This window comes from Bubalus kerabau, chromosome 17 (assembly GCF_029407905.1).
Source record: "Bubalus kerabau isolate K-KA32 ecotype Philippines breed swamp buffalo chromosome 17, PCC_UOA_SB_1v2, whole genome shotgun sequence".
Classification (NCBI taxonomy): domain Eukaryota; kingdom Metazoa; phylum Chordata; class Mammalia; order Artiodactyla; family Bovidae; genus Bubalus; species Bubalus kerabau.
Genome location: NC_073640.1, coordinates 20,094,509 through 20,122,086, shown reverse-complemented (window position 1 = coordinate 20,122,086; position 27,578 = coordinate 20,094,509). Strand labels below are relative to the sequence as shown.

At 40.2% G+C, this 27,578-nt stretch overlaps 1 protein-coding gene across 4 annotated transcripts in view; it reads left to right on the top strand.

The window, feature by feature from the left end:
• Positions 1–27,578, top strand: part of N4BP1 (NEDD4 binding protein 1) — a 63,493-nt gene that overhangs the window by 22,571 nt on the left and 13,344 nt on the right. For all 4 annotated transcript variants that reach the window (XM_055553848.1, XM_055553849.1, XM_055553851.1 and 1 more), the window contains 4 exons: positions 13,915–15,608; positions 22,115–22,245; positions 23,799–23,895; positions 26,226–26,333. In XM_055553848.1, the coding sequence (XP_055409823.1) occupies positions 13,915–15,608; positions 22,115–22,245; positions 23,799–23,895; positions 26,226–26,333 (2,030 nt within the window). The remainder of the gene's footprint in view (positions 1–13,914; positions 15,609–22,114; positions 22,246–23,798; positions 23,896–26,225; positions 26,334–27,578) is intronic.

Sequence of the window (27,578 nt, the reverse complement as noted above, 5' to 3'; positions counted from 1 at the left end):
TGTTGGCTTTGGGGCATAGCAGCTGTCCTTAGTTGTTTGGTACCTGGCCTTGGATTGTTACAAGGCTTGGTATGTGAATTAGATAAGGAAAATGGGCCTGTGTATGTGAAAGGGAAGCTCTAAGCAGGCTGCCCACAACTCCAAGGAATCAACTAACCCTGGCTGGAGGTGGGGGAATCTCTCCCCATGTCTGAAAGGCCTCCCAAGATGTCAAAACATATAGAGATACAGGAAATAAAAAACAAAATAGTATGGGTGGTAAGGCTTATACATTCTCCTTGAAGTGGTAGAATGTTGATTTTAAGTGGACTATGAAAATTGAGTGTATATTGTAGTTGACATGACTATTATAAAAACTACATAAAGAGATACAGTAAAAAAGAATGCAATAAATTAAATTGTAGTACTAAAAAATGTTTGTATAAGGCACAAGAAGTCCAGAGAGGGGAAAAGGAATTAAAAATAGAGAACAAGCTGAAAACAAACTACTGGTAGGCTTAAATCCAAACTTAGCAATAATTTCATTAAAATTAAATAGTCTAAACATACCAGTTTAAAAAGAGATTGTCAGAATGGATTTAAAAAACAACCAAATTATGTGGTGTCTTGGATAAACTTGTTTCATTGATACAGGTGAGTTAAAATTAAAAGAAAGGGAAAATATACTGTGTAAACATTAATCAAAAGAAAGCTGGAGTGGCAATACACAGATAAAATATTCAGGCAAAATACCCTTCAGAGTGAAGAGTCAGTTCACTGAGAATACATAGCAGTGCTAAATGTGTATATTCCTAATAATATAACTGCAAAATAAAGATGAAAAACTGGTAGAACTGAAAGGAGAAATTGACATATTCACAGTTAGAGTTGGAGGCTTCAACATGTTTCTCAACAAATGATAAAACCATTAGACAGAAAATCAGCAAGAATATAGGAGAACGCAACACCGTTAACCAGCAAGGTTCTAATCAGTGTTTATAGAGCATTCTGCCCAGCAACAGCACAGTACACGTTTTTTTCAAAGCCTACAGAATGTATATCAAGATAGACCTAACCTGGGCATAACACAACTAACAAATTTGAAAGAACCAAATCATATGGAATGTGTTCTCTGATCACAAAGGAATCAAACTAGAATAACAGAAAGATAATAAGAAAATATCCAGATACTTAAAAACTCAACAACAGACCTCTAAATATTGGACACGGAGAAGGCAATGGCACCCCACTCCAGTACTCTTGCCTGGAAAATCCCATGGACGAAAGAGCCTGGTAGGCTGCAGTCCATGGGGTTGCACAGAGTCAGACACGACTGAGCGACTTCACTTTCACTTTTCACTTTCATGCATTGGAGAAGGAAATGGCAACCTACTCCAGTGTTCTTGCCTGGAGAATCCCAAGGATGGGGAAGCCTGGTGGGCTGCTGTCTATGGGGTTGCACAGAGTCGGACACGACTGAAGTGACTTAGCAGCAGCAGCAAATATTGGATAATTTGAAGAGAAATTTTAAAATACATTGAACTGAAGAGAAAATGAAAATAATATATGTCAAAATTTGTGAGAGGTAGCTAAAGTGAAAGTCGGTCAGTCGTGTCCCACGCTTTGCGACCCCATGGATTGTAGCCTGCCAGGTTCCTCTGTCCATGGAATTCTCCAGTCCAGATTACTGGAGTGGGTAGCCATTCCATTCTCCAGCAGATCTTCCCAACCCAGGGATCAAACCCAGGTCTCCTGCATTGCAGGCAGATTCTGTACCTTCTGAGCCACCAGGGAAGCCCAAAGAGAAAGTCTGTTTCCACCCAGTTTCAAACCAGGGACCTTTCATGTGAGGCAAATGTGATAACCACTACACTATGGAAACAAGGTCTGTGTAGCTAAAGCAGTGATGAAGGAAATATAACACATAATTAGAAAAGAAGAAAAGTCTCAAATCAGTAATCTTAACTTTCACCTCTAGGAACTGGAAAAAGATGAGTAGAATAAACCCAAAGTAAGCAAACGGAATGAAATAAAGAGTGGAGATCAATGAAGTTGAAAATAATAGATAAACTTGATTAAATAACAAGCTTGTTCTTGGGGGAAAGATCAGTGAAACTGACAGACTTCAGCAACACCGAAGAAGACGTAAATTACTAATACCAGAATGTCAACTACAGTCCCTGCAAACATCAGAGATAAGGAAATCCTATAACTTTACACACATAAATTTGACAACTTAGATGAAATCAGCCAATTCCTAAAAAAGTATAAACTACCATAACTTACCCAATATGAAATAGATCATTTGAATAGACTTACAGCTATTAGGGAAATTGAATTAATAATATAAAAATTCTCATAAAAAAAATTACTGGGCCCAGGTTGTAGCAGAGAAATCTGCAAGGTGTTTTTAAGAGTTAACATCAACTCTATGCAATCTTGTGCAGAAAATACAAGGGGAGTGAAGACTCCTATATTCATTTGCAATCTGTGTTTTCTCAATGCCCAAACCAGACAAAGGTGGTACAAAATAATAGCAAGTAGAATCCATCAATCTACAAAAGGATTATACATCAATGACCCAATGGTGATTATCCCACGATGCAAGGCTGGTTCAGTATTGAAAAATCAGTTAATGCAATCTATCATGCTAACAGGCTGAAAAAGTAAATCAGGACATGATTACATCGGTGCATTTAGTAAAGCATTTAACAAGTTTCAACACTTGAGTTTCATGTTCATACTCATAGCCAAGTAGGAATATAAGATACCATTATATCTACTACTGTGGGCAAGAATCCCTTAGCAGAAAAGGAGTAGCCTACATAGTCAACAGGAGAGTCCAAAATGCAGTACTTGGGTACAAATCTCAAAAGTGACAGAATAATCTCAGTTCATTTCCAAGGCAAACCATTCATCACAGTAATCCAAGTCTATTCCCCAACCATTAATGCCGAAGAAGCTGAAGTTGACTAGTTCTATAAATACCTACAAGACCTCCTAGAACTAACACTAAAAAAAGATGTCCTTTTCATATCATAGGGAATTGGAATGCAAAAATAGGAAGTCAAGAGATACCAGGCCTTGGAGTACAAAATGCAGCAGGGCAAAAGCTAACAGAGTTTTGTCAAGAGAACACATTGATTGTGGCAAAAACCCTTTCCCAGCAACACAGGAGATCCTTTTAGAGATGACTTTACCATCACCAAATAGTCAGTACTGAAATCAGATTGATTATGTTCTTTGTAGCTGAAGATGAAAAAATTTTATACAGTCAGCTAAAACAAGACATGGAGCTGACTCTGGCTCAGCTCATCAGCTCCTTACTGCAAAATTCAGGCTTAAATTGAAGAAAGTGGGGAAAGCTACTAGGCCACTCAGCCTGAAACAAATCCTTTATGATTATACAGTAGCTGTTGTTTAGTTGCTAAGTGGTGTCTGACTTTTTGCAACCCCATGAACTGCAGCACACCAGGCTTCTCTGTCCTTCACTGTCTCCATGAGTTTGCTCAAACTCATTGCCATTGAGTTGGTGATGCCAACCAACCATTTCATCTTCTGTCACTCCCTTCTCCTCTTGCACTCAGTCTTTCCCAGAATCAGGATCTTTTCCAATGAGTCATCTCTTTGCATCAGGTGTCCAAAGTATTGGAGCTTCAGCTTCAGCATCAGTCTTTCCTGTGAATATTCAGGGTTGATTTTCTTTGGGATTGACTGGTTTGGTCGCCTTGCTGTCCAAGGGACTGTCGAGAGTATTCTCCAGCACCACAATTCAGAAGCATCAGTTCTTTGACACTCAGCCTTCCTTACGGTCCAGCTCTCAAATCTGTACATGACTACTGGAAAAACCATAGCTTTGACTACACAGATCTTTGTTGGCAGAGTGATGTCTCTGCTTTTTAATACACTATCTAAGTTTGTCAAGAGAAGTTGCTCAGTTGTGTGCGACTATTTGCAATCCCATGGACTGTAGTTTACCAGGCTCCTCAGTCCGTGGAATTTTCCAGGCAAAAGTAGTGGAGTGGCTTGCCATTTCCTTCTCCAGGGAAACCTCCCGACCCGGAGACTGAGCCTGGGCCTCCCACATGGCAGGCAGACGCTTTACCCACTGAGCCACCAGGGAAGCCACTAGGTTTGTCATAGCTTTTCTTCCAAGGAACAAGCGTCTTTTAATTTTGTGGCTGCAGTCACTGTCTGCAGTCATTTTGGAGCCCAAGAAAATGAAAGCTGTCGCTGTTTTCTCTTTTCCCCAGTCTATTTGCCATGAAGTGGTGGGACTAGATGACATGACCTAGTTTTTTGAATGTTGAGTTTTAAGCCAGCTTTTGCACACACATCTTTTACCTTCATCAAGAGGCTCTTTAGTTCCTCCTCACTTTCTGCCATTAATGTGGTATCATCTCTGTATCTGAGTTTGTTGATCTTTCTCCCAGCAATCTTGATTCCAGTTTGTGCTTCATTCAGTCCTGCATTTGCATGATGTATCTACATAGAAGTTAAGTAAGCAGGGTGACAATATACAGTCTTGATGTACTCCTCTCAATTTTGAATGAATTCATTGTTCCATGTCCAGTTCTAACTGTTGTTCTTTGACCTGCATACAGGTTTCTCAGGAGGCAGGTAAGGTGGTTTGGTATTCCCATCTCTTTCAGAATTTTCCACAGTTTGTTGCAATCCACAGAGTCAAAGACTGTAGCATAGTCAGTGAAGCGAAAGTAGATTTTGTTTGGAATTTCCTTGCTTTTTCTGTGATCCACTGGATATTGGGAGTTTGATCTGCTTACCCTGCCTTTTCTAAATCCAGCTCGTACATCTGGAAGTTCTTGGTTCATGTATTGTTGAAGCCTAGCTTGAAGGATTTTGAGCATTACCTTCTAACATGTGGAATGAGCACAGTTGTGCAGTAGTTTGAACAATCTTTGGCATTGTCCTTCTTTGGGATTTGAATGAAAGCTGACCTTTTCCAGTCCTGTGGCCACTGCGGAGTTTTCCAAATTTTTTTATATATGGAGTGCAGCACATTAACAGCATCATCTTTTAGGATTAGAAATAGCTCAGCTGGAATTCCATCATCTCCATGAGCTTTGTTCGTAGTGAGGCTTCCTAAGGCCCACTTGACTTCACATTCCAGGATGTCTGGCTCTAGGTGAGTGATCACACCATTGTGGTTATCTGGTTTGTTAAGATCTTTTTTGTACAGTTTCTTCTGTGTATTCTTGCCACCTTTTCTTAATGTCTTTTGCTTCTCTCAGGTCCTTGCCGTATTTCTGTCCTTTATTGTGCTGATCTTTGCAGGAACTGTTTCTTGGGTATCTCCAGTTTTCTTGAAGAGAACTCTAGTCTTTCCCATTCTATTGTTTCCCTCTATTTCTTTGCTTTGTTCACGAAAGTCTTTTTTATCTCTTTTTGCTATTCTCTGGAACTCTGCATTCAATTGAGTATATCTTTCCCTTTCTCCTTTGCCTTCACTTTTCTTCTTTTCTCAACTATTTGTAAGGCCTCCTTAGAAAACCACTGGACCTTCTTGCATTTCTTTTTCTTGGGGATGGTTTTAGTCACCACCTCCTGTACAGTGGTACAAACCTCCATCCATAATTCTTCAGCACTCTGTCTACCACATCTAGTCCCTTGAATCTATTTGTTACCTCCACCGAATAATCATAAGGGATTTGATTTAGGCCATACCTGAATGGCCTAGTGGTTTTCCCTACTTCTTCAATTTGAGCCTAAATATTGCAATAGGGAGCTGATAATCTGAGCCACAATCAACTCCAGGTCTTATTTTTGCTGACTGTATAGTGCTTCTCCATCTTTGGCTGCAAAGAATATAATCAGTCTGATTTTGGTATTGATCATCTGGTGATGTCCATGTGTAGAGTCGTCTCTTGTGTTACTGGAAGAGGGTGTTTGCTATGACCGGTGCATTCTGTTGGCAAAACTGTTAGCCTTTGACCTGCTTCATTTTGTAACCAATTTGTAAGGCCAAATTTGCCTGTTATTCCAGGTGTCTCTTGACTTCTACTTTTGTATTCCAGTCCTCCATGATGAAAAGGACATCTTTTTTTTTTTGGTGTTAGATCTAGGAGGTCTTGTAGGTCTCAGAGAATTGTTCAACTTCAGCTTCTTTGGCATTACTGGTTGGGGGATAGACTTGGATTACTGTGATGTTGAATGGTTTGCATTGGAAATGAACTGAGATCATTCTGTTGTTTTTGAGATTGCATCCAGGAACTGCATTTTGGACTCTTTTTGTTAATTATAAGGGTTAGTTCATTTCTTCTAAGCGATTCTTGCGCACAGTAGTAGACATAATAGTTATCTGAATTAAATTTGCTCATTCCTGTCCATTTTAGTTCACTGATTCATAAAATATTGATGTTCACTCTTGCCATATTCTGTTTGACCACTTCCAATTTACCTTGATTCATGGACCTAACATTCCAGGTTCCTATGCAGTATTGTTCTTTACATCAGACTTTTACTTTCACCACCAAACACATCCACAGCTGGGCATTGTCATCGCTTTGGCTCAGCCTCTTAATTGTTTTTGGAGCTGTTTTCTTGCTCTTCCCCAGCAGGTTCGTCCAGTAGCATATTGGACACCTACCAATCTGGGGAGTTCATCTTTCAGTGTCGTATCTTTTTGCCTTTTCATGCTCTTCATAGGGTTTTAAGGCAAGAATACTGAAGTGGTTGCCATTCCCTTCTCCAGTGGACCACGTTTTTTATCAGGCCCTGACTAGCAGGGACATGCCTTTTAGCTACTCCATGTAGCTAGATGGCATGCCTGGCACGCTGGTTGTCCCATGCCTTTTTGAGTGCGTAAACCCCCACTGGCGCTCAGCGTTGGTCAGTGTGCCACCTAGGGGCTGAGGCAGAGGCCCTGCTGGAGTCGCCGGGAAGGGATCTGGAGAAGGCTGGGGCCAATATTGGAGGACGCCCAGGAGCAGAGGGCTCCCCAGCCCCACAACTGCTGCTGGCCACCTTGGGCCATTCTGCTCCCCAGGAGCAGAGGGCACCTCACCTCTTCACTGTCGCCCGCTGCTTTAGGACCAATCTGCTGCCCAGGAGCAGATGGCACCCCAGATTATACAGTGGAGTTGATGAATAGATTCAAGGGATTAGGTCTAGTAGACAGAGTGCCTGAGAACTGTGGACAGAGGTTTGTAGCATTATACAGGAGATGATGACTAAAACTGTCCCCAAGAAAAAGAAGAGGTGGCAAGAATACACAGAGAAACTATACAAGAAAGGTCTTAATGATTAGGATAACCACGATGGTGTGGTTGGTCAGATAGAGCCAGACCTTCTGGAGTATGAAGTCAAGAGGGCCTTAGGAAGCATAATTACAAACAAAGCTAGTGGAGATAATGGAATTCCAGATGAGCTATTTCTAATCCGAAAAGATGATTCTGTTAAATTGCTGCACTCAACATACCAGCAAATTTGGAAAACTCAGCAGTGGCCACAGGACTGGAAAAGGTCAGTTTTCATTCCAATCCCAAAGAAGGGCAATGCCAAAGAATGTTCTATTGTAGAGTTGTGCTCACTTCACATGCTAGTAAGGTTATGCTTACTAAAAATCCTTCAAGCTAGGCTTCAACAATACATGAACTGAGAACTTCCAGATGTACAGGCTGGATTTAGAAAAGGCAGAGGAATCAGAGATCAAATTACCAACATTCGCTGGATCATAGAGAAAGCAAGGGAATTGCAGAGAAACATCTGCTTCATTGACTCCCCTAAAGTTTTTGACTCTGTGGATCACAACAAACTGTGGAAAATTCTGAAAGAGATGGAATACCAGATCACCTTACCTGCCTCCTTTGAAACTTAATGCAGATCAAGAAGCAACAGTTAGAACCCTACATGGAACAACTGACTGGTTCCAAATTGGGAAAGATGTACAACAAAGCTGTAATTATTACCCTGCTTATTTAACTTCTATGCAGAGTATATCACACAACATGCTGGGCTGGATGAACCACAAGGTGGAATCACTATTGCTGGGAGAAATATCAGCAACCTCGCATATGCAGATGGTACTACTCTAATAATGGCAGAAAGTGAAGAGAAACTAAAGTGCCTCCTGATGAGGGCAAAAGAGGAAAGTGAAAAAAACTGGCTTAAAACTCAACATTCAGAAAACTAAGATGGTACCATCTGGTCCCATCACTTCATGGCAAATAGATGGGGTGAAAAGTGCAAATAGTGACAGATTTTACTTTCTTAGGCTCCAAAATCACTGTGGATGGTGACTACAGCCATGGAATTAAAAGGCACTTGATCGTTGGAAGGAAAGCTATGACAAATGTAGACAGTGTTTTAAAAAGCAGGGACATCACTTGGCCAACACAGGTCCCTCTAGTCAAAGCTATGGTTTTTCCAGTAGTCGTGTACGGAACACCATAAAGAAGGCTGAGTGCCGAAGAATTGACGCTTTTGAATTGTGGTGCTGGAGAAGACTCTTGAGAGTCTCTTGGACTGCAAGGAGATCAAACCAGTCAATCCTAAAGGAAATCAACCCTGAATTCTCATTGGAAGGTCTGATGCTGAAGCTCCAGTATTTTGGCCACCTGCTTCAAAGAGCTGACATTGGAAAAGACCCTGACTATAGGAAAGATTGAAGGCAAAAGAAGAGGACGGCAGAGAATGAAATGGTTAAATGGCATCACCAGCTCAATGGACATGAATTTATGCAAACTGGAAGATAGTGAAGGACAGGGAAGCCTGGTGTGCTGCAGTCCATGGGATCAAAGAGTGTCAGACACAACTTAGCAACTGAACAACAACAGTCCTTAATGCGATAAAGAATATATACAAAAATCTAACTTAGTGGTGAAAGACTGCATGTTTTCTTTATAGATTGTGATCAAAAGAAGCATGCCACCTCTCGTTACTGCTCTTTGGCACAGTGCTGAAAGTTCTAGCTAGGACAGCAAGGTAGGAAAGTAAAAGGCATATGAGAAAAAAAAAAATCTAAATGATGTAACTGTCTAACTGGAAAACCCCAGGGAATATAGAAAACTCCTGGAATTAGAAATCGGATCAGCAGGGTCCAGGATATATGGTTCTGTTTATTAGCACTGAACACATAGCAACCAAAATTAAAATGCAGTGCCATGTTCAGTTACTCAAAAACATGAAAAACTTGGGTGTAAACCTCACAAAACATGTATAGGACTTGTATGCTCAAAACTATGAAACACTGATGAAAGAAAGCAAAGATTTAGAGAAATGAAGAGACAGCGTGTTCATGCAAGAGTCTACAGATGTAATTTATCCTCAAAGTGCAAGTTTAACATAATTGCTAAATAAGATTAAGTTAAAATTTGATATGGAAAGGCAAAGGAAGTAGAATAGCTGAAAATAACTTTTAAAAGAAGAAAAATGTGGGAGCAGTCACTACCCAATTTCAAGACATTATATAATTACAGTAGTTGATACTGTGTGGTATTGGTGCAGTGTTGGTGAAGGGATAAATTCATAAGTTGATGGAACAGAATTGGGAACCCAGAAATAGCCCCACACAAGTATGGCCAGCTGATATTTGACGAACACACAAAAGCAACTTAACAGAGAAAAGATAGTCTTCTCAGGAAATGATGCTAGAGCAGCTAGATATCCACAACCAAAAACATGAACCTTGGCTTAAACCTTGCATTTGATACTAAAATTAACTCAAAATGGATTCTAGATTTAAACGTAAAACTTTCAGATGCTAACACACAAGAAGTCTTTGGGAGCTAAGGCTTGGTAAAGGAAAAAACCAATAAACGGACTTCATTAATATGAAAAATGTTTCCCGTCACAAAAGATCCTGTTAAGAGGATGAAACACAAGCTATAGGAGAGAAAAATGCCAGCCTCTTCACAAAATATTCATGTCTAGAATACATGAAGAACTTTCAAAGTTCAGTAGTAAAATCTACACAGTCCATTTTTAGAAAGTGAACTAAAAGAAATGAGCGAACACTTCACCCAGGAGGGACTATAGATGGTAAACAGAATATGCAAAATGTTCAACATCACTTGCCATTAGGGAAATGGCAAAGACCATGATGAGATACACTGCACTCTTACTGGTTTGGTCTAGTTGCTAAGTTGTGTCCGACTCTTTGGGACCCCATGGACTGTAGACTGCCAGGCTCCTCTGTCCATGGGATTCTCCAGGTGAGAATACTGGAGTGGGTTGCCATGCCCTCCTCAAGGGAATCTTCCCGATCCAGGGATCGAACCCAGCTCGCCTGCGTTGCAGGCAGATTCTTTACTAACTGAACTACATGGGAAAAACTCTTACTAGAATTTTTAAAATAAAAGCTAGTGGCAATACCAAATTCTGGGAAGGATGCAGAGAAAGTGGATCTTTTATACATTGCTAATAGGAACATAAAATGGCTTAGTCGTTCTGGAACATACTTTGGCAGTTCCTTGTAAAACTAAACATGTACTTACCATACCACCCAACAGTTGCACTCCTGAGCGTTTATTTCAGAGAAATGAAAATGTAGGTCCACATTAAAACCTGTACATGATTGTTCAGAGCATCTTTATTTGTAATAGCCCCAAATAGGAGTAACTGAAATGTCCCTCAATAGACAGATGATTAGAAAACTAGTTAAGAGGACTTCCCTGGTGGTCCGTTAGTTAAGAATCTGCCTTGCGATGCAGGGGAGGTCCACAAAGCAGCTAAGCCCTGCATACGCCAACTAGAAGAGTCTGTGTGCCGCCTGAAGCAAAAGATCCCACGTGACACGACGATCCCATGTCCCATGGCTGAGACCCGACGCAACCAAGTAAATAATCTATGTTGTACAGTAGTACTCAGTATTAACAAGAAATGAACTGGTTTTACATGCACCAACTTGGATGGACTTTAAAGTGTTACATTGAGTGAAAAAAGCCAGTCTCAAAAGTCACATATGGTATAATCTGTTTTATATAACATTCTCAAAATCACAGATTAATGGTTGCCAAGGGTAGGGATAGTAGATGGAAGTACAGTAAAGTGTGATTATAAAAGGATAACATGAAGGAAATCTTTGTAGTGTGATAATTCTGTATCTTGATTGAAGTGATGTTTTCATGAAATCTATACTTGTGAATTAAAAGACGCTTGTTCCTTGGAGGAAAAGCTGTGACAAACCTAGACAGTGTATTAAAAAGCAGAGACATTACTTTGCTGACAAAGGTCCGTATAGTCAAAGCTATGGTTTTTCTACTAGTCATGTATGGATATGAGAGTTGGACCATAAAGAAGGCTGAGTGCCAAAGAATTGATGCTTTCAAACTGTGGTGTTGGAGAAGACTCTTGACAGTCCCTTGGACTGCAAGGAGATCAAACCAGTCAATCCTAAAGGAAGTCAATCTCAAATATTCATTGGAAGGACTGATGCTGAAGTTGAAGCTCCAATACTTTGGCCACCTGATGTGAAGAGCTGACTCAATAGGGGGGAAAACCCTGATGCTGGGAACAGTTAAAGGCAGGAGGAAAAGGTGACGACAGGAGATGAGATGGTTAAATGACATCACTGACTCAATGGACATGAGTTTGGGCAAACTCTGGGAGATAGTGAAGGACAGGGAAGCCTGGCGTGCTGCAGTCTATGGGATTGCAAAGAGTCAGACATAACTGAGTGACTGAACAGCAATACTTGTGATAAAATGGCATAGAACTATATACACTCACCGTATAAATGTAAATGTCCTGGTTTTGATTTTGTACTGAAGTTATTAATATGTATTATGTAATAATTGGAGGAAACTGGGTAAAGAGTACACAGAACATTTATGTACTATCTTTACAACTTCCTTTGAGATTTCAAAATAAAGTTTTCTTTGCAATTTCAAAATAAAAACTTCAGGCCAGAGTCTACATGCAACATAAGTTCAAACAAGTGATAGTAAAATGTTGCCCATTTGGAAATCTTAAAAAGACGCTTACATTAATATTTAACACTGCTTGTACATCTAGGGAAAAAGGACAGTTGATAACTATATTTTGTGTTTAACACAATTACCATGGTACAAAAGTCAGTTCAGTCACTCAGTTGTGTCCGACTCCTTGCAACCTCATGGACTGCAGGACGCCAGGCCTCCCTGTCCATTGCCAACTCCCGGAGTTTACTCAAACTCATGTCCATCGAGTCGGTCATGCCATCCAACCATCTTATCTTCTGTCATCCCCTTCTCCTCCCGCCTTCAATCTTTCCCAGCATCAGGGTCTTTTCCAAGGAGTCAGCTCTTCACATCAGGTGGCCAAAGTATTGGAGCTTCAGCTTTAGCCTCAGTCCTTCCAATGAAATATTCAGAACTGATTTCCTTTAGGATTGACTGGTTTGATTTTCTTGCAGTCCCAAGAGACCCTCAGGAGTCTTCTCCAACACCACAGTTCAAAAGCATCAATTCTTCAGCACTCAGCTTTCTTTATAGTTCAGCTCTCACAAAAGTAGCTCTAATAAATTGTTCTTTTTTTTTTTTTTTTTTAAGGCTCCTCTGTCCAGCATCAGTTATTTTTATTCTTTACTAACAAGCCCACAAATATTCCAGGTTTATCCAAAGGAACCTAAGGAAGTAAAGAACTCATGACTGAACATTATACTACTTAGGTCGAGCTTTTCCCCTTGTTGTTTTCCTTGTATTCCCTATGTTTCATCTCCTCATCAGGAATACAAACATCTCCTATGTTTGTATTCCAATTGTTTAAGCATGGAATATGTACACATTTGTATATAAATTATAGTAGAAGTTATGTGGCCGTTGTAATACGTATACATGGTGGGTGCAGGTTTGTAAAGCCTCATAACTACATAGATTGAACTTTTAAATGGCATCATTTTGGATAACACCAATCTAATTTTAGTTTAAAGTTTAGATTGGGTATCCCCAGGCTGTCTGTCCAGAAAGCTTTCACTAGTAATTTAAAGTAACAGTGTTTTTATTATTTGGAAAGCACTTATGATACCCTGTTGTTAGAACGTTACATTCATTATTAAATTGAATTTCTTCACAGCACCTCTGAAATTGCACTAGCCTCCCTCTCTCTCTTTCATAGTTGCAGAAACCGGGCTGAGAGGGGTTAGGTAACTTGAGCAAGGTCACCAGTTGTATGGCTGCAATTTGAGCCTGGGAACTGACTCCAGTGCCCAAGTTACTAACAACTATGTTCCACTGTGGATCTGAGGGCTCACATGTTTACTTGATTCACACTTCTCCTTCCACTGGCAACCAAATTGCTCAAGAACCCAGTTCCCTTTCTTACCTCGTACAGGCCTCTTTCAGTACCAGATTTCACTAGAAACTATAGCTTTATATCTGAGAATGGTGGTACTAGTCAGCATTCTCTGGTTCTTTATATTTAGATCTACATCTAAGAATGACAGAAAACAGACATAAAATTACATAGGGTATATACATTGTTCCAGCCAGCTAGAAAAATTTTTGTTGTTAAACTGATCTTGTTTTAAATGCCTTCAAAAGTCAGTCTGTTTTATCTGGAAACAGTAGTTGCAAAGAAAAAGCCAGGGTTTGTTTTAGAGTAAATCCTTTGACTTAAGTCCTCTCTGAATTATGTCATAGTAGTAATAAATGACAGCTAGTAGCAAGCAAAGATGTTTATTCTTTATAGGCGTAAATAAATCCAGGCTTGGTCATTGTCGACTGTGCAGCTGGGCAAACTCCTAAAGGTTGCATTGCAAGATACACTATTGAAAATGTTACAAATACCTGCCTTTTACGCTTAGATGCAGAGTTTTCAGTTCCTCTGAAAACAATTAAACAGCTTATATCTTTTATTTTAAAAACATGGTATTTTTTTCAAAGATATTAGCAGGCTTTTGACTTTTGTAAGGTTTGGTATTTGTATTTCGTATGTAACATCATATGTGCTGTAAAGTGCTTTTATAAATTGATCTAATTTCTTCTCTTCTCTTTACAGGAATATATTAAAGGAATCTGTGAACCTGAACTAGAAGAAAGAGAATGTTACCCCAAGGCCATGCACTGCATTTTTGTTGGGGCACAGAGCCTGTTTCTGAAGAGCTTGATTCAGGACACCTGTGCCGATCTCTGCATTCTCGACATCGGTCTCCTTGGCATCAGAGGAAGTGCAGAAGCTGTGGTCATGGCTCGGAGTCACATTCAGCAGTTTGTAAAGCTCTTTGAGAATAATGAGAACCTACCCAACAGCCAGAAAGAATCAGAGGTAAAAAGGGAATTTAAACAATTTGTTGAAGCCCGTGCAGACAGTTACACAATGGATTTGTTAATTTTACCCACTTCCTTGAAAAAAGAACTCTTGGCACTCACCCAAGGTGAGGAGAATCTATTTGAAACAGGAGATGATGATGTTGTTGAAATTAGAGATTCTACACAAGCAGAGTTTATGCAGAATGCTGCCACAGGGCTGACTATTTCCAGAGATGAAATTGTTTTGCAGGAAGATGCAAGAAATAAAGCGGGGACTCCCGTTTCTGAGCTCACAAAACAAATGGACACAGTCTTTTCTAGTTCACAAGATGTACTTTTTGTTCCAATAAATGGTGTAACGCCAGATGAAGAGGCACTTTCCAAAGACAGAGTTTGTCACAAAAGGAGGTTTTCTGATTCTGAAGAAAGGCATACCAAGAAACAGTTTTCTTTGGAAAATGTTGAAGAGGGAGAGCTTCTACATGATGGTAAGACATTAGCTGGAAGTGTAATCATTGACGTCTCTGATTCTTCTACTGAGGCCGAAAATTTAAGTCCAGACGTAAAAGACACTACTGAGGAAATGGAGTACAACATTCTTGTGAACTTTTTTAAAACCATGGGCTATTCCCAAGAAATTGTTGAAAAGGTCATTAGGGAGTATGGGCCATCTACTGAACCGTTATTACTCTTGGAGGAAATTGAAAAAGAAAATAAAAGATTCCAAGGAGACAGAGAACTTTCACCTGGTACTGTGTATCCAGAGACCAGCAGAACCAAAAATAAAGGTGTCTGTAGCAGCATAAATGAGCTTACAGCAGATTCCACTCCAAAGAAAACACAAACTCACACACAGCAAAATATGGTGGAAAATTTTTCTCAGTTACCATTCAGAGTTGAATCAAAACCATGTACCTCAAATTGCAAAATTAATACTTTCAGAACAGTGCCAGTAGAACAGAAACAAGAAACCTGGAGTTCAAATCAGAACTACATTTGTAACATAGACCTGGAGACCGATGGCCCTTTACCCGCTGTTGTCCCTTCAAGTCCCAAAGAAGTTGTCAGTTTTGTTTCAAGAGGAGCTTCAAGTCACCAGCCCAGAATTCCGGTTTTTCCTGAAAATGGTTTGCAGCAGCAAGCAGAACCTTTGCTTCCAAATAGTATGAAGTCTGCCTGTGAAAACCGCCCGAGGTGTTGTAGCTCTCCTCAGTCTAAGCCCGGCTGTCCACCCCTTTCTCCACCGATGCCGCTCTCCCAGCTGTTACCTTCAGTTACTGATGCTAGGTTGGCGGGACCTTCTGAGCATATTGATTGCTCAGTTACAGGGGTTCAAAGATTTCGAGATACTCTGAAAGTGCCCTACAAGCTGGAATTAAAAAATGAACCAGGGAGGACGGATTTGAAGCACATTGTTATAGATGGAAGCAATGTTGCAATTACGTAAGTCCACTCTCTTCAAATTATAGCTTTCAATAGGGCTCTTAGCCGTGTCTCAGAATTGCAGTGTTTATAGGAACTATCCTGTGTGTAGTTGACCCCATTCTCTGGCATTGTAGACTCTTTCTTCACTCTGCTGAGCCTATATTTCTGAGGACAGGGAATGATAGAAAATTTGGCTTTTCACATTGCATTTCCCAGTGATAAGCAGTATAGAGACTTAAATCCTCAGGTTCTTAATGTTGTCTTAACACCACTGGGTTCTGAATACAAGGATGAAGCTTAAAACAAAAATGAGATTTCTTTTTCTTTTTCTGTACAACATGCCAGGTCTTTACCCTAGAATGTGCAGTGATAATAGGCATGATGTACTTCTGTTATACTTTTGTTGATAAGAGTGACAGCAGTTTCCTTTCAAAGGAATTCTTCGGTTTTGAGTTTCTTTATGGGCCTCTGCTCTTACTGAAAGTTTGTATAGTTAAGTTAAATGATCATTTCTATTTAGCCTGTCTTAGAGCTCTAAGGGGCAGTTTGATATAAAGAGAATGTAGGGGTCAGAGTCAGGGTTTCCGCCCACTGGGAACCAGCTGTTTGACCTCAGATGGGTTTCAGCCTGCTTGGTTTCACTTGATACAACTTTTTGCCCTGAGATAAAGGACGTCTTTATCATGCTGTTTCAACAACTGCTAGGTAAAATCTCTCTCTGGTTTTCAAAACCAGTCACTCTACTGATTTTGAAGATGCCTTTAGTTCAGTTCAGTTCAGTCGCTCAGTCGTGTCTGACTCTTTGTGACCCCACGAACCGCAGCACGCCAGGCCTCCCTGTCCATCACCAACTCCCGGAGTTCACTCAAACTCATGTCCATTGAGTTGGTGATGCCATCCAGCCATCTCATCCTCTGTCGTTCTCTTCTCCTCCCGCCTTCAATCTCTCCCAGCATCAGGGTCTTTTCAAATGAGTCAGCTCTTCACATCAGGTGGTCAAAGTATTGGAGTTTCAGCTTCAACATCAGTCCTTCCAATGAACACTCAGGACTGATCTCCTTTAGGATGGACTGGTTGGATCTCTTTGCAGTCCAAGGGATTAGCATTTTAAGTAGCTGCAATTCAAGAAAAGGGGCACCTGGACATGGAATGAAGGAGAAATTGAAATACAGTTGGCCCTCTAATGATGTGGGGTTGGGGGCTGTCGACCCCCTGCATGGTCAGAATTAACTTTATTGTCAGCCCTCCATAAAGCTGTTCTATATCTTTTAGTACTGTAGTATTTACTCTTGAAAAAAGGTCCATGTTTAAGTGGACCCTGTGTTCAAACTTGTGTTGTTTAAGGGTCATATGTACTTTCCTGAATTGCTGGATACTTATATAACCTCTTTCCTAGGAGTTCTAAAACATCAATTAATCCCCTGATTTTTCAGGAATACTTGCTAAAATTGAAAAATGAATTGAAAACTGTTATTAAATTATGCATTTATTACATACTTGTTATTTTTTGTTACAATTTTCAGAGAAATTCACAAGAAGATGATATGATAAATTCCACGCGTGTTGGGATTCACATTCATTTGAGATGCGCGTGTGCCGTCTCCTAGCGTCAGTGATTATCAGCTCAGGCCTGTCTCGTTCTGTCCTTTCACTTTGTTTCATCTGTGCCCCACCTGCTGCCTTTCACCCATTTTGAAGGAATTTTCAGATATCTCATTTCCATCTATAAATATTTTAATATTTTAGTATCTATTTTTTAAATATAAAGATTCTCGATTTTTATTTTTTGAATGGTGCTGTTCTTTGCTTTCAAAAATAAGAAAAGAAAATGCCAGCACTTCACATGTAAAAGTGAATATAGGCAGTAAAAATATGTAATCTGGTTGTCTTCATTTCCAAATAATGCTGTTTATTGTCATTTCACTTTGTTTTTTGGCAGTTCTTTTGGGGGAAACCCAGCAAATGGCCCACAACTGTATGGCATTATCTAAGTAAAAATGTAAAGTACAATTTCAGTTACTCACAGCCCAAGCCCTACAGCAGTTCCTCATTGTTACAATTTCTTGAGCCTAATGATGATATAAAATTTAGGTCACGATTATGAGTAATATTAATCCTTTTTCATTGTTCTGTATGTGGAGAGATTTCCCAAATTGGTGTTCAAAGACTAAGAAATGCAAATTAAGATAGAATGAACGGTGATAATGATACTTTTAAAAAGCCTTTTTGTAGTAACTAGTGTACTTCTCAGAGGAGCTACTGTTGAAATCTATAGTCACACTGGCTGTACAGAACAGGATGTTTTTGCATATCTGGTCCCTCCTACTTTGCCCATAATGCTCCCAAGCCATTGTGACACCCCAAAACACTGTTACATAATTCCTAACCTCGTTCAGTACAGTGCCATTTCTTTTGAAAACCACTGAATTAGTGCACTAAGGGAAACCATAGGCTGATTGAGAGGATTTTAATTTTCTTTGAATTTATAGACATCTCAATTAAAAGCAACTCTTTTACAAAGGATATATTATCCTAGGCAGACAGACTTATACTTAATTTGATGGAGATCTCAAAATGTCAGTAATTAAAATTGACTCTTATTCTGGGAAGAAACTGTTTAATGGGTACAGGGGGTTTTTTTTGGAGTGATGGAAATGTTTTGGAACAAGATACAAATGGTGGTCACACAACATTGTGAATATACTAAATTCACTTTAAAATGATTATTTTACATTGTGTGAATTTCACCTCAATTTTTTTGAGGCAGAAAAAAAATTATTCTAAATCAGCTGCTTCAGTTTAAATGGGAATTACAGACTATAAATTCCATAAAAGTGATTCATGTGTATTCGGCTCACTGAACTATCCCCAAGGTCCATGGTGCCTGGCACATAGTAACCACTCGGTGACAATGTGTTGAATGAATGAATGAATTAAAGACTTAATGAAGATTGGGATTGTTTAAATGACTTTTCACCACCTATTTATAGCTTGGTCTTCCAGTTGCTGTAGTAAATCAATTTGGATTACATTTCAACAAATATTTGGAATCTTAAAACTGAAACACTTGTTATATATCAGGTACTGACTTTATCTTTTAAACATAACCTTTACACCAGTTTTGTGAGGTAAAAATTATCTGTAATATACATAACATGAAATGGCTTGAAAATCTTGTCCAAGATTATGCAGCTACAAAATTTTGACCCATGATACAGTTCTCCAGAGCCATCGTACACCCCACCTCTTCCCACAGAAGTTGAGATTAAATTTTTAGACCTTAGAGCCATTGGATACATTACTCCTGAGTTGCTTAAGCACTGCTGAGTAAACCTCACTAGCTTGACCCAGCTAGTTGGGGAAGTAGTTAAAAAGGAAACTTGAGTATTTGAGCAATAGGTTTGAACCCTTCCTTAAAGCCACTCAAGCCCACTCATCCCTGGGTTTCTGCAAAGCCTCATTTATTTGCCAGGCCAGTGTGATGTCTGCAGTTTCTAACACACCGTGAGAAATTCCGAAATACCCTATTTAATGCTGCTGATTATGCATATCTCTACTTGGTTTTTCCCCTTTGTCACCGTGAATGAGTCAAACGATGAGTAAATGGAAATTGTATGTGGTGTATGGCTAGACATCACCGCAGTGGCCAGATAACATTTCGTCTCTGTCAGTCTGAAACTTCAGCAAAGAGCACCTGACTTATCTGAATAGATCATTTTCCATGTAGATGAGGTTTGTCCGTTCACTTGCCTATATATTGTAACCATTTTTTCATGGTAGTCTTGTATATCAGGGTTCCATGGCTCTTGTTATTAAATGGAGGCTACAGAAAAGAATTCCTCTTTCCTGGGTATCTCAGAAAGGGTTTTTCTCTGTTTCCCCACACTGCCCTGCCTGCTTCTGTGATGGCCCTGCATTTTAATCTGTTTTATCAGGTATTTATCACCCATCTCCTCTCTGCTTTGAATCCTCTTCTTTCTAGTTGTCTGCTATAATACAGAAGAGGAAAACAACACAATGGTGTAATTTGTCTCCAAGTATATGGAAACAGAAGTTTAAATCTCCCTTGAGAGCCTGCACATCTGGCTTCTCAGGCTTAATATCTGTTAATTCTCTATTTGCATCTGGGAGCCCCAGAGCTTTGGCCTTCACCTGGGTAGAGAGGTATTATTATATGTGTACCCTTTTTCTCTGAGTCAAAAAAGACATTTGGTCTGTGTTTACCTGTCAGCAAGTTGCTTTTCTGTGATTACAGAGAGGCTAGGAGACAGCGCATTTTTTGCTTGATTATGATATGAAAATAAAAGTGGGACCTTATTATTTTAAATCCAATAATTTGGCTCTACTTGATTTTATTTCTGTTGCTTTGTCTTCTGAATTAGTCCATATGTTCTTTACCAGAAGTTTGAACTGCTATTTATTCCTGAATCAGCTCTAGAAATTTTTCAGGGTATTAAAAATGTTTTGCTCTTATCACTGAGGATAGCTAACCCTTTGAATTGTTGTTATTGTTTTTTTCATTTATTTTTGTATCTGTGCTGATAGGCTTTGCTGCGCAGGCTTTTCTCTAGTTGTGGACAACAGGGCTACTCTCTAGTTGCAGTGTGCAGGCTTCTCGTGGTAGCTTTTCTTGTTGCGTAGAGCACAGGCTCTCGAGCACACAGGCTTCAACAGTTTTGGCACATGGGCTCAGTAGTTGTGGCTTCCAGGCTCTAGAGCACAGGGTCAAGAGCCTAGTTGCCCCTAGGCTTGTGGGGTCTTCCCAGACCAGTGATCAAACCCGTGTCTTCTGTGTCGGCAGGTGGATTCTTTACCACTTAGCCACCAGGGAAGCCCCTGGAATTTTGTTTTCGTGCTAATGTTTCTAGAAATTCCACTTTCCCTCTCTAAGCTTGGGAGGAGTTCCAGGGCAGTAGAATTTTATCTACTGTCATTTCCCTCCTTTTCCTTGAAAAGCTTTAGTCGCTTGATCGTGTCTAACTCGTCGTGACCCTGTGGATTGTAGCCCACCAGACTCCTCTGTCCATGAAATTCTCCACGCAAGAATACTGGAGTGGTAGCTATCCCTTCTCCAGGGATCTTCCTGTCCCAGGGATTAAACCCAGGTCTCTTGCATTGCAGGTAGGTTCTTTACCATCTGAACCACCAGGACCCAAAGGAATGGACTGAGACTTTATTTCCACTTAGTTTCTGCTGTTGCTGTCAACAGAAACATTTAAGGAAAAGAGGAAAAAGAGTTCTTATACATTGGTGTCTGATGAATTAGCTAAGAAGGCACTTAATAAGCTTTTTTAGTGCATGTCTCTCAAGACTAAGACCCTCTGTACAAAAACTACCCGCCTTAAGCCGATTTTCCAGTAACAAATGTCATATTGCTACATTCCTGCCATATTTAAATGCTTTTAGATAAACAAGCCACTGCTAAGTTATTTCATCAAGAATGGGTTTGTTTACTTGTGTACATTTCCTGGAGTGGAGCTGATGCCTGTGGAGTCTGATTTATGATTGACTGAGAAGAGTGGGTTTTAGCCTCTAAAAGGAGGCATTTCTGAGCCCCTCTTCTGGATGTTAGATGCTTGTTACAGGTCCACCCCATTCTTGCTCCATGAAAACGTAGAGTTAGTTGGGGACAGTACCACTGGGGATAGTTGAAAGGGTTAAAACCTCTGCTTTTCCTTAACTGCTGGAGAATAATTTTAAAATATTTTTCTTCATTTCTTTTGAAATTGGTTTTGGGGTGGGGAAACAGTTTTTAATCCTCTGTACCATGAGTTAAAAAGTAAGGGCCCGATCTGGCCACCATGTTCTGGTAAACATGGAACGTAGCTCCAGCCCCTCTCTTAGAGTTGGCAGTTCTGTGGTGCAGCAGTGTCTGGCCCTCACTCGTGTTCAGTACTGTCCCTTGTTTAATTACTTTCCCCTTGCTGTCTGCTTCCGTCACAAGAATCATGTGCCATGGCCCCCAGGTAGTTCCATGTGAGTCTTGCCATCAGCTTGTTTCCTGGAAGCTGTAAACTGAGTTGGTTTCCCAGTTGTCCAGAGAGGGGATGCAGCCCTCCTGGATGGAGGCAGATATATTTGAAACCCCTGGAAGCTGTGGTGGTGAGAACATGTCATGGGATCGTTCTGATCATAGCTGCTTCTGCTATGGCCACAAATTCCTTCTAACATTCATCAAAGATTCTTGGAGGCCAGTAAACTAGGACTCTCTAGAATGGGCTCTTCATCTAAAACCAAACATAAAAGGTGTAGTAAACAAGTATAGCCCCGAAGCTCAAACTGCCCTCTACCACAGAAGCACACTCAAATCAACTGAATAAAATAAAACCGAAATCATAAAGCTATTGAGTCACATCTCCTGTCGTGGTTTCTCTTGGCTTTGCAAAGCAGCAAACTATTAAAGGAAATATTGTCCTAATTGTTTTTGTTGTTTGTGGATTTTACTTTTTCACTTTATCCTGGTAAAACTTAACATGCTTTAAACATGCTTTCAACTGAAATAAATTTTACTTATTTTCATATAGCCATGGTCTGAAAAAGTTCTTTTCTTGTCGTGGAATTGCAATTGCGGTTGAATATTTTTGGAAGCTCGGCAACAGAAACATCACTGTATTTGTTCCACAGTGGAGAACAAGGCGGGATCCTAATGTCACAGGTGAGACAAACTGATTTTTCCAGGTTACTAATAATTAGGTAATCAGTTGGCTCTTAATTGCAACACACACTACTTAGAATAGTGCCATGTGCCATAGGCAGCAGCTTTAAAAACAAAACTAAATTTGTTGCATTCAGTTTAAAAAAAAAATCAGTTGAAGAGAGTTTTAGAGCATAAGACATACTTGGGGGAGGGATGGAAAGTTTAATAGATGTTTATATAAAAAGTTAGTCTTCATTATATATCACAAAAATTTTCTTTGACTTTCTAAAAAGTTGATTAAATATGTCTTTCTACGAGGCTAGGTTTCTTCCTCTTTAAATAGTATTTTTGAAAATGATCATTTGATAAATTTGGAACCCTCCCATAGGATGTCTTTTTAACAGTTTGTTTAATAGCTTAATATAAGTCATTTATGTTCACTGTGTGGTACTGCATGGCTGACCTGCAGGCCACACATGAAAGATTTGAACTTATTGTGGATCCTGAAATATCCAGAGAAAGTTAAGGTTTTTCTTTTCTTGGGTCTTAATAGGAAGATTGGTGAAAGGGTTGTGCCAAGCAGCTTGATGCATCAGACTACCTGGAAATAAAGGTAGACTGGGAGGAGGAAGGGTGAGAACAGGACCCACCCAGCACATTCAGCAGGAAGTAATAAAACTTAGTCGCTGTTGAGGTAGAAATGGTAAAAGTACACTTCCCAGGTATCCCAACTTCCCTCCTCAGGGGAAGTGTATTTGTCCTAGCAGAGGGTCCTTGAGAATGAGGCAGAACTACTCATTTCAGTCGTTTTGCAGTAGGATCCCTGAAAGAGTCTTGTAAGCCTTATGTGCTTGCATTTGTAGAGCCATAAAGCACTGTGTTAGAACATTTCAGCCTAAGTCAGTGGTGAGTACCATTGTAGGGAATGCAGTAGTGGGAATCTCAGACCCTGAGCCTGTAGCTGCTATTTTGCCTATTACTCGTTTGTGGTTTTGGCCCTCTTTTATTCTCTGTCATGACCCACTCCCATGAAAATCAGTAAATATTTGTACCAATAACAGAGAAGAGATTAGATAGGGTAGCAATCAGAGGGAGATTTGACAGACTTTTGGAATAGGGACCAAGCAGACCTTTCTTGGGATCAGGACAGAACAGTCTGTCTGCCTCTCTGGCATCCCTCTTCTATTCCAACCCCTGCCCTCTCTCAGGGACTTGGGCCCTCACTCTCTTTGTCCTCTGTTGCTTGTAATGTAGCTGAGAAAAAGTTCTTAATAGTAAGATCCTTTATGTATAGGTTTATGGTTTATTCTTCTTACAAAGCAAATAAGTTGAACATTTTTAAGTTTAAAAAATAGCTAAAGTCAATTTTTACATTACATTTGTTTTGGAATATGTCTTCCTTGATTTTTCCCCCCTTCCCAGTAAGTTCATAAAATGCAATCTTTGTGAGTCAATAGAAAAAAAGTTACCCACAAGTCTCCAAGTGAAACATTTGGGGATGCTTTCATTTATTCAAACATCTGGGTAGATAGCCTTTTTCTGAATGTGTATTCAACTTATTCCATTAACAGAACAGCACTTCTTAACCCAGCTCCAGGAGCTTGGAATATTATCTTTAACTCCTGCACGGATGGTCTTTGGAGAAAGAATTGCTTCTCATGATGACAGGTATGAAAGGCTGTTTTCCTTTCTAAAGTGGGTGTGGGGTGGTGAGGAGCCAGCCACCTGCTCCACCAGACAGTTCATCAGGCACCTGAATCCACATCTTAAAAGGACATGCTTGACCCGAGTTTGAGAATTTTAACATTCATAGTCTTTAAGGTTATACTAATACACTCAGGGACATTACCAAAGAAGCTATTGAGTTAAAAAACTTTTTTAATAAAACATGGCTGAGAATCTCTAAGTAAAAAGCCCATATTGAGTTGTAGTCTTTTTAAATACTTCCTAGAAGTAATGTTTGTCTTGTCTTAGTGTGGCAGCCTCAAGAGTGCTTTTCACACTTCCTCTGTCTCCTCCTGGTTATATCTGGCTGGTGACTTAGTCTGTCATTGTGATGCCTGAGCCCTCAGTATTTCTTCCATATAATAGAAGATGGTCTCAGCTGCCCCTCATGTTAAAGGAATAAGCTGCGTTTCTTAGGTTGGTACATTGCTCAGATAGCAGGTGCTGAGACGAGTGTCTGGGAACTGAAGTGCTGGCCTCCTGCTCTTTGCTCTCCTGCCCTCACCCTCTTTCACTCTGACCTCCAGCACTTACAGCTTCCTGGGGCTTTTGCCTCATTGTTCTACCACAGCGCTGCCTCACGTTGAAGACAGTGCTTAGCTTGTAACCCAAGGTAGTGAATGATGGTCAGATGGGTGAGAGATGAAAAGAGGAGCTTGGCAGGGGAAGAGAACTTGGAGTGAACAGACATTCAGCAAGAGGTCCAAAGGGCCTCCTCACTGACAACCCCTTGCCCTTCACCAGGCTGGTATGAGAGAGCAGATCTGGGGAGAATCCGAGATGGCATGAAAGAGTGCAGGAGGAGGCACCTGGGGGTAGGGGCATAGGTGAGAAAGTATTGGAAGATTGGGGTGGAGGGACTACCCTTGCTCCAGAGATTCTGGGCAGAGACCCTGGAGAGCTCACGTGAAAAGGCAGGTTGGACTGCCAGGCTCACGAAGTGCCTTCAGATGCTTTTAACGCAGCAGCTTCCTTCTCACACCTACAGAATTTGAATGCATACACAAGTATGTCAGCTAGGTTTTCACTTAATTTATATGGCTCTCTGGGTTTTTAGCGGATGTGAACATGTGTCCTGATTCACAGTACACACCCAGAAGCTTTACTGCCTATTTTCGTTAATACTTGTGGACAAACATTACTGCTCACTGTTCATGCCAATTAGAAATAATTTAAGATACTCATGCTAAATCATATTTACTTATCAAGGTTTCCTAAGATTTCTGAAACTAATGAGGCTTGTTTTTTGATCTCCTTTTAAGTACCCCCTACTGATAATAAAAGCAGTTGTTTTGCACCTTTAATTCAGTGATTTCACTTATTTTATTGTTTCATTATCTGCATTGCCTCAGACAAATGTGGTCATCCTGACTAGGGGATGAAACTCATATTGTCCTCACAAATCTCTCATTGAGAGGGTTTGAACATGAATAATCTTGAATAATGAAATAGAATTCTCTGTAATGTTTACTTGTTACACTTTTTGATCACCATATGAAAGTGAAAAGTGAAAGTGAAGTCACTCAGTCGTGTCTGACTCTTTATGACCCTGTGGACTGTAGCCCACCAAGCTCCTCCGTCCATGGGCTTTTCCAGGCAGGAATACTGGAATGGGTTGCCATTTCCTTCTCCAGGGGATCTTCCCAACCCAGGGATTGAACCCAGGTCTCCCGCATTGCAGGCAGACGCTTTAACCTCTGAGCCACCAGGGAAGCCCGTATGATCGCCATATATCTTCTCATAATTTTCATTTGCATGGATCTATAACTTGGACTAAACCTAATGGCAGTTCTGGACATCTCTTCTTAAGTCAGGGCAGAAAATGTGCATTTAGGCTAAAAAAAAAAAATGCAAGGCTGACTGTGGCAAGGCTAATCTTAGAACCAAAGTACCGTAGCTTAGCAACTGAAAACTGAATAGTGATTTCACAGGCATCAATTCTGTCACTCCTTCTCTAGTCCTCATGCATTATCATATTACCACTCTATTGATAATACAACTTGTCTAGAAAAATGTATAAATTATGCTTAAGATTATTTTTTAAAAAGATTTTATGAAAACCAGGCCTTCATTTATAATCATTCTAGTAATTTCAGGTGTTCAGTATTTCAGGTTGATGTTCACTTGACAGGGGCTTAACTTTTCTGCATCCCAGCCTTGGTTAAATTCTTTGATTTCCCTGTGGAGAGGAAATCCTTTTGTTTTTTATAGTAAAGCTACTCTGAACCAGGGATGCCTGCTTGCCTGTTTTAACCACTCTTACATTACCATAGGTTTCTACTACACTTAGCGGACAAAACTGGTGGCATAATTGTAACAAATGATAACTTCAGAGAGTTTGTGACCGAGTCAGTCTCCTGGAGAGAAATAATTACAAAAAGGTAATACTTTTTTCTTTGTCTTTGGTCAGAGATGCTTTTTGTTGTTTACTGTTTGTTTTTTGTCCACTTTGGAAGCAGTTCAGGAGACCAAAGGTATCATAAGACTGTGCTTCCAATCCACAGGGTAGCTGGCCCCCGTCAGGAAGCGGGAGGACTGGGCACAGAGCAGCACCAGCAAGTGATGTGTGAACGTGCTCTGGTGCCCACAGGTGTCTTCTGTAGACCAGTGTCCCCTGGCAAGAGGCGTATCTTTGTGGCCCAGTTAACTCTGTTAACTGTGTGATGGAGCAGAAATGACTACCTAGCTTGACCGTGGCCTGATGCCGAGGGACACTTGAGCAAGTCATTGGGCCTCCCCCAGGCTTTACTCAACAGTGAAATATGAAGGCTAAGTTTGATAACAGCTGTGATTTCAGCAAGAGGATAGTACCAAAATCAGTATGCGGACTGGGTTTTCACTTTGGGGAAAGGAAAGAATATTTCTAGTTTTTAATATCTGATACTTTTCTTGAGCATTTTACCATCAAAGTTTAGTCATCTGAATTGAAAGCACATTGAATATCCAAAATAACAAAGTTTTCTGTTTGTGATGACACCCTGAGTGTGTTCAGCTACATTAAGATCAGTGAGCACAGGCTTCCAGGACTTTCTGTAAACAAGCATCATCTGACAAGTACTTACCAAAAACCAGTAGTCTTATGGTAGTGCCAGGGATGAGTCATAAATGCCGGAAATCTAAAAAACATACCTTGAGATTGTGTATAACTGGTATATAACCAGTGTAACTACATACTTACCTGTCTAGGGGGTTTCATGGTTGCCTCTTGTCTGATATTTATGTTTTTTGATTAGAGGGTTTTAGAATATGATACCCAGGTGAAAGTTAGTTACTATATGCATTTGACCCATATGCTGTTAAGAAACTTTGGTGATAGCTGAAGTGAGAATTGGTCTTTGACCTTCTGGGCACAGTTAACAAGCCATTAATCTTCTAGCACATGTTTCTGTTGGATTTGTGCCCTGAGCTCACTGTCAGTATTTATCGGACACTCATCTGTGTGCATAGAAGGTTTAAGTGCAGTGAAGACTCCCTCACACACCAGCCTTCAGAAGTCATAAAGCAAGGCAGAAACCAGGATCCAGGCAGCAAATCAGGCATTTGGATTTTTTTTAAAACATTTTTCTAGACTTGATAAATCATATTCAACTGACCTTCAGTATTTCTTCATACACTAATTCCCTTTT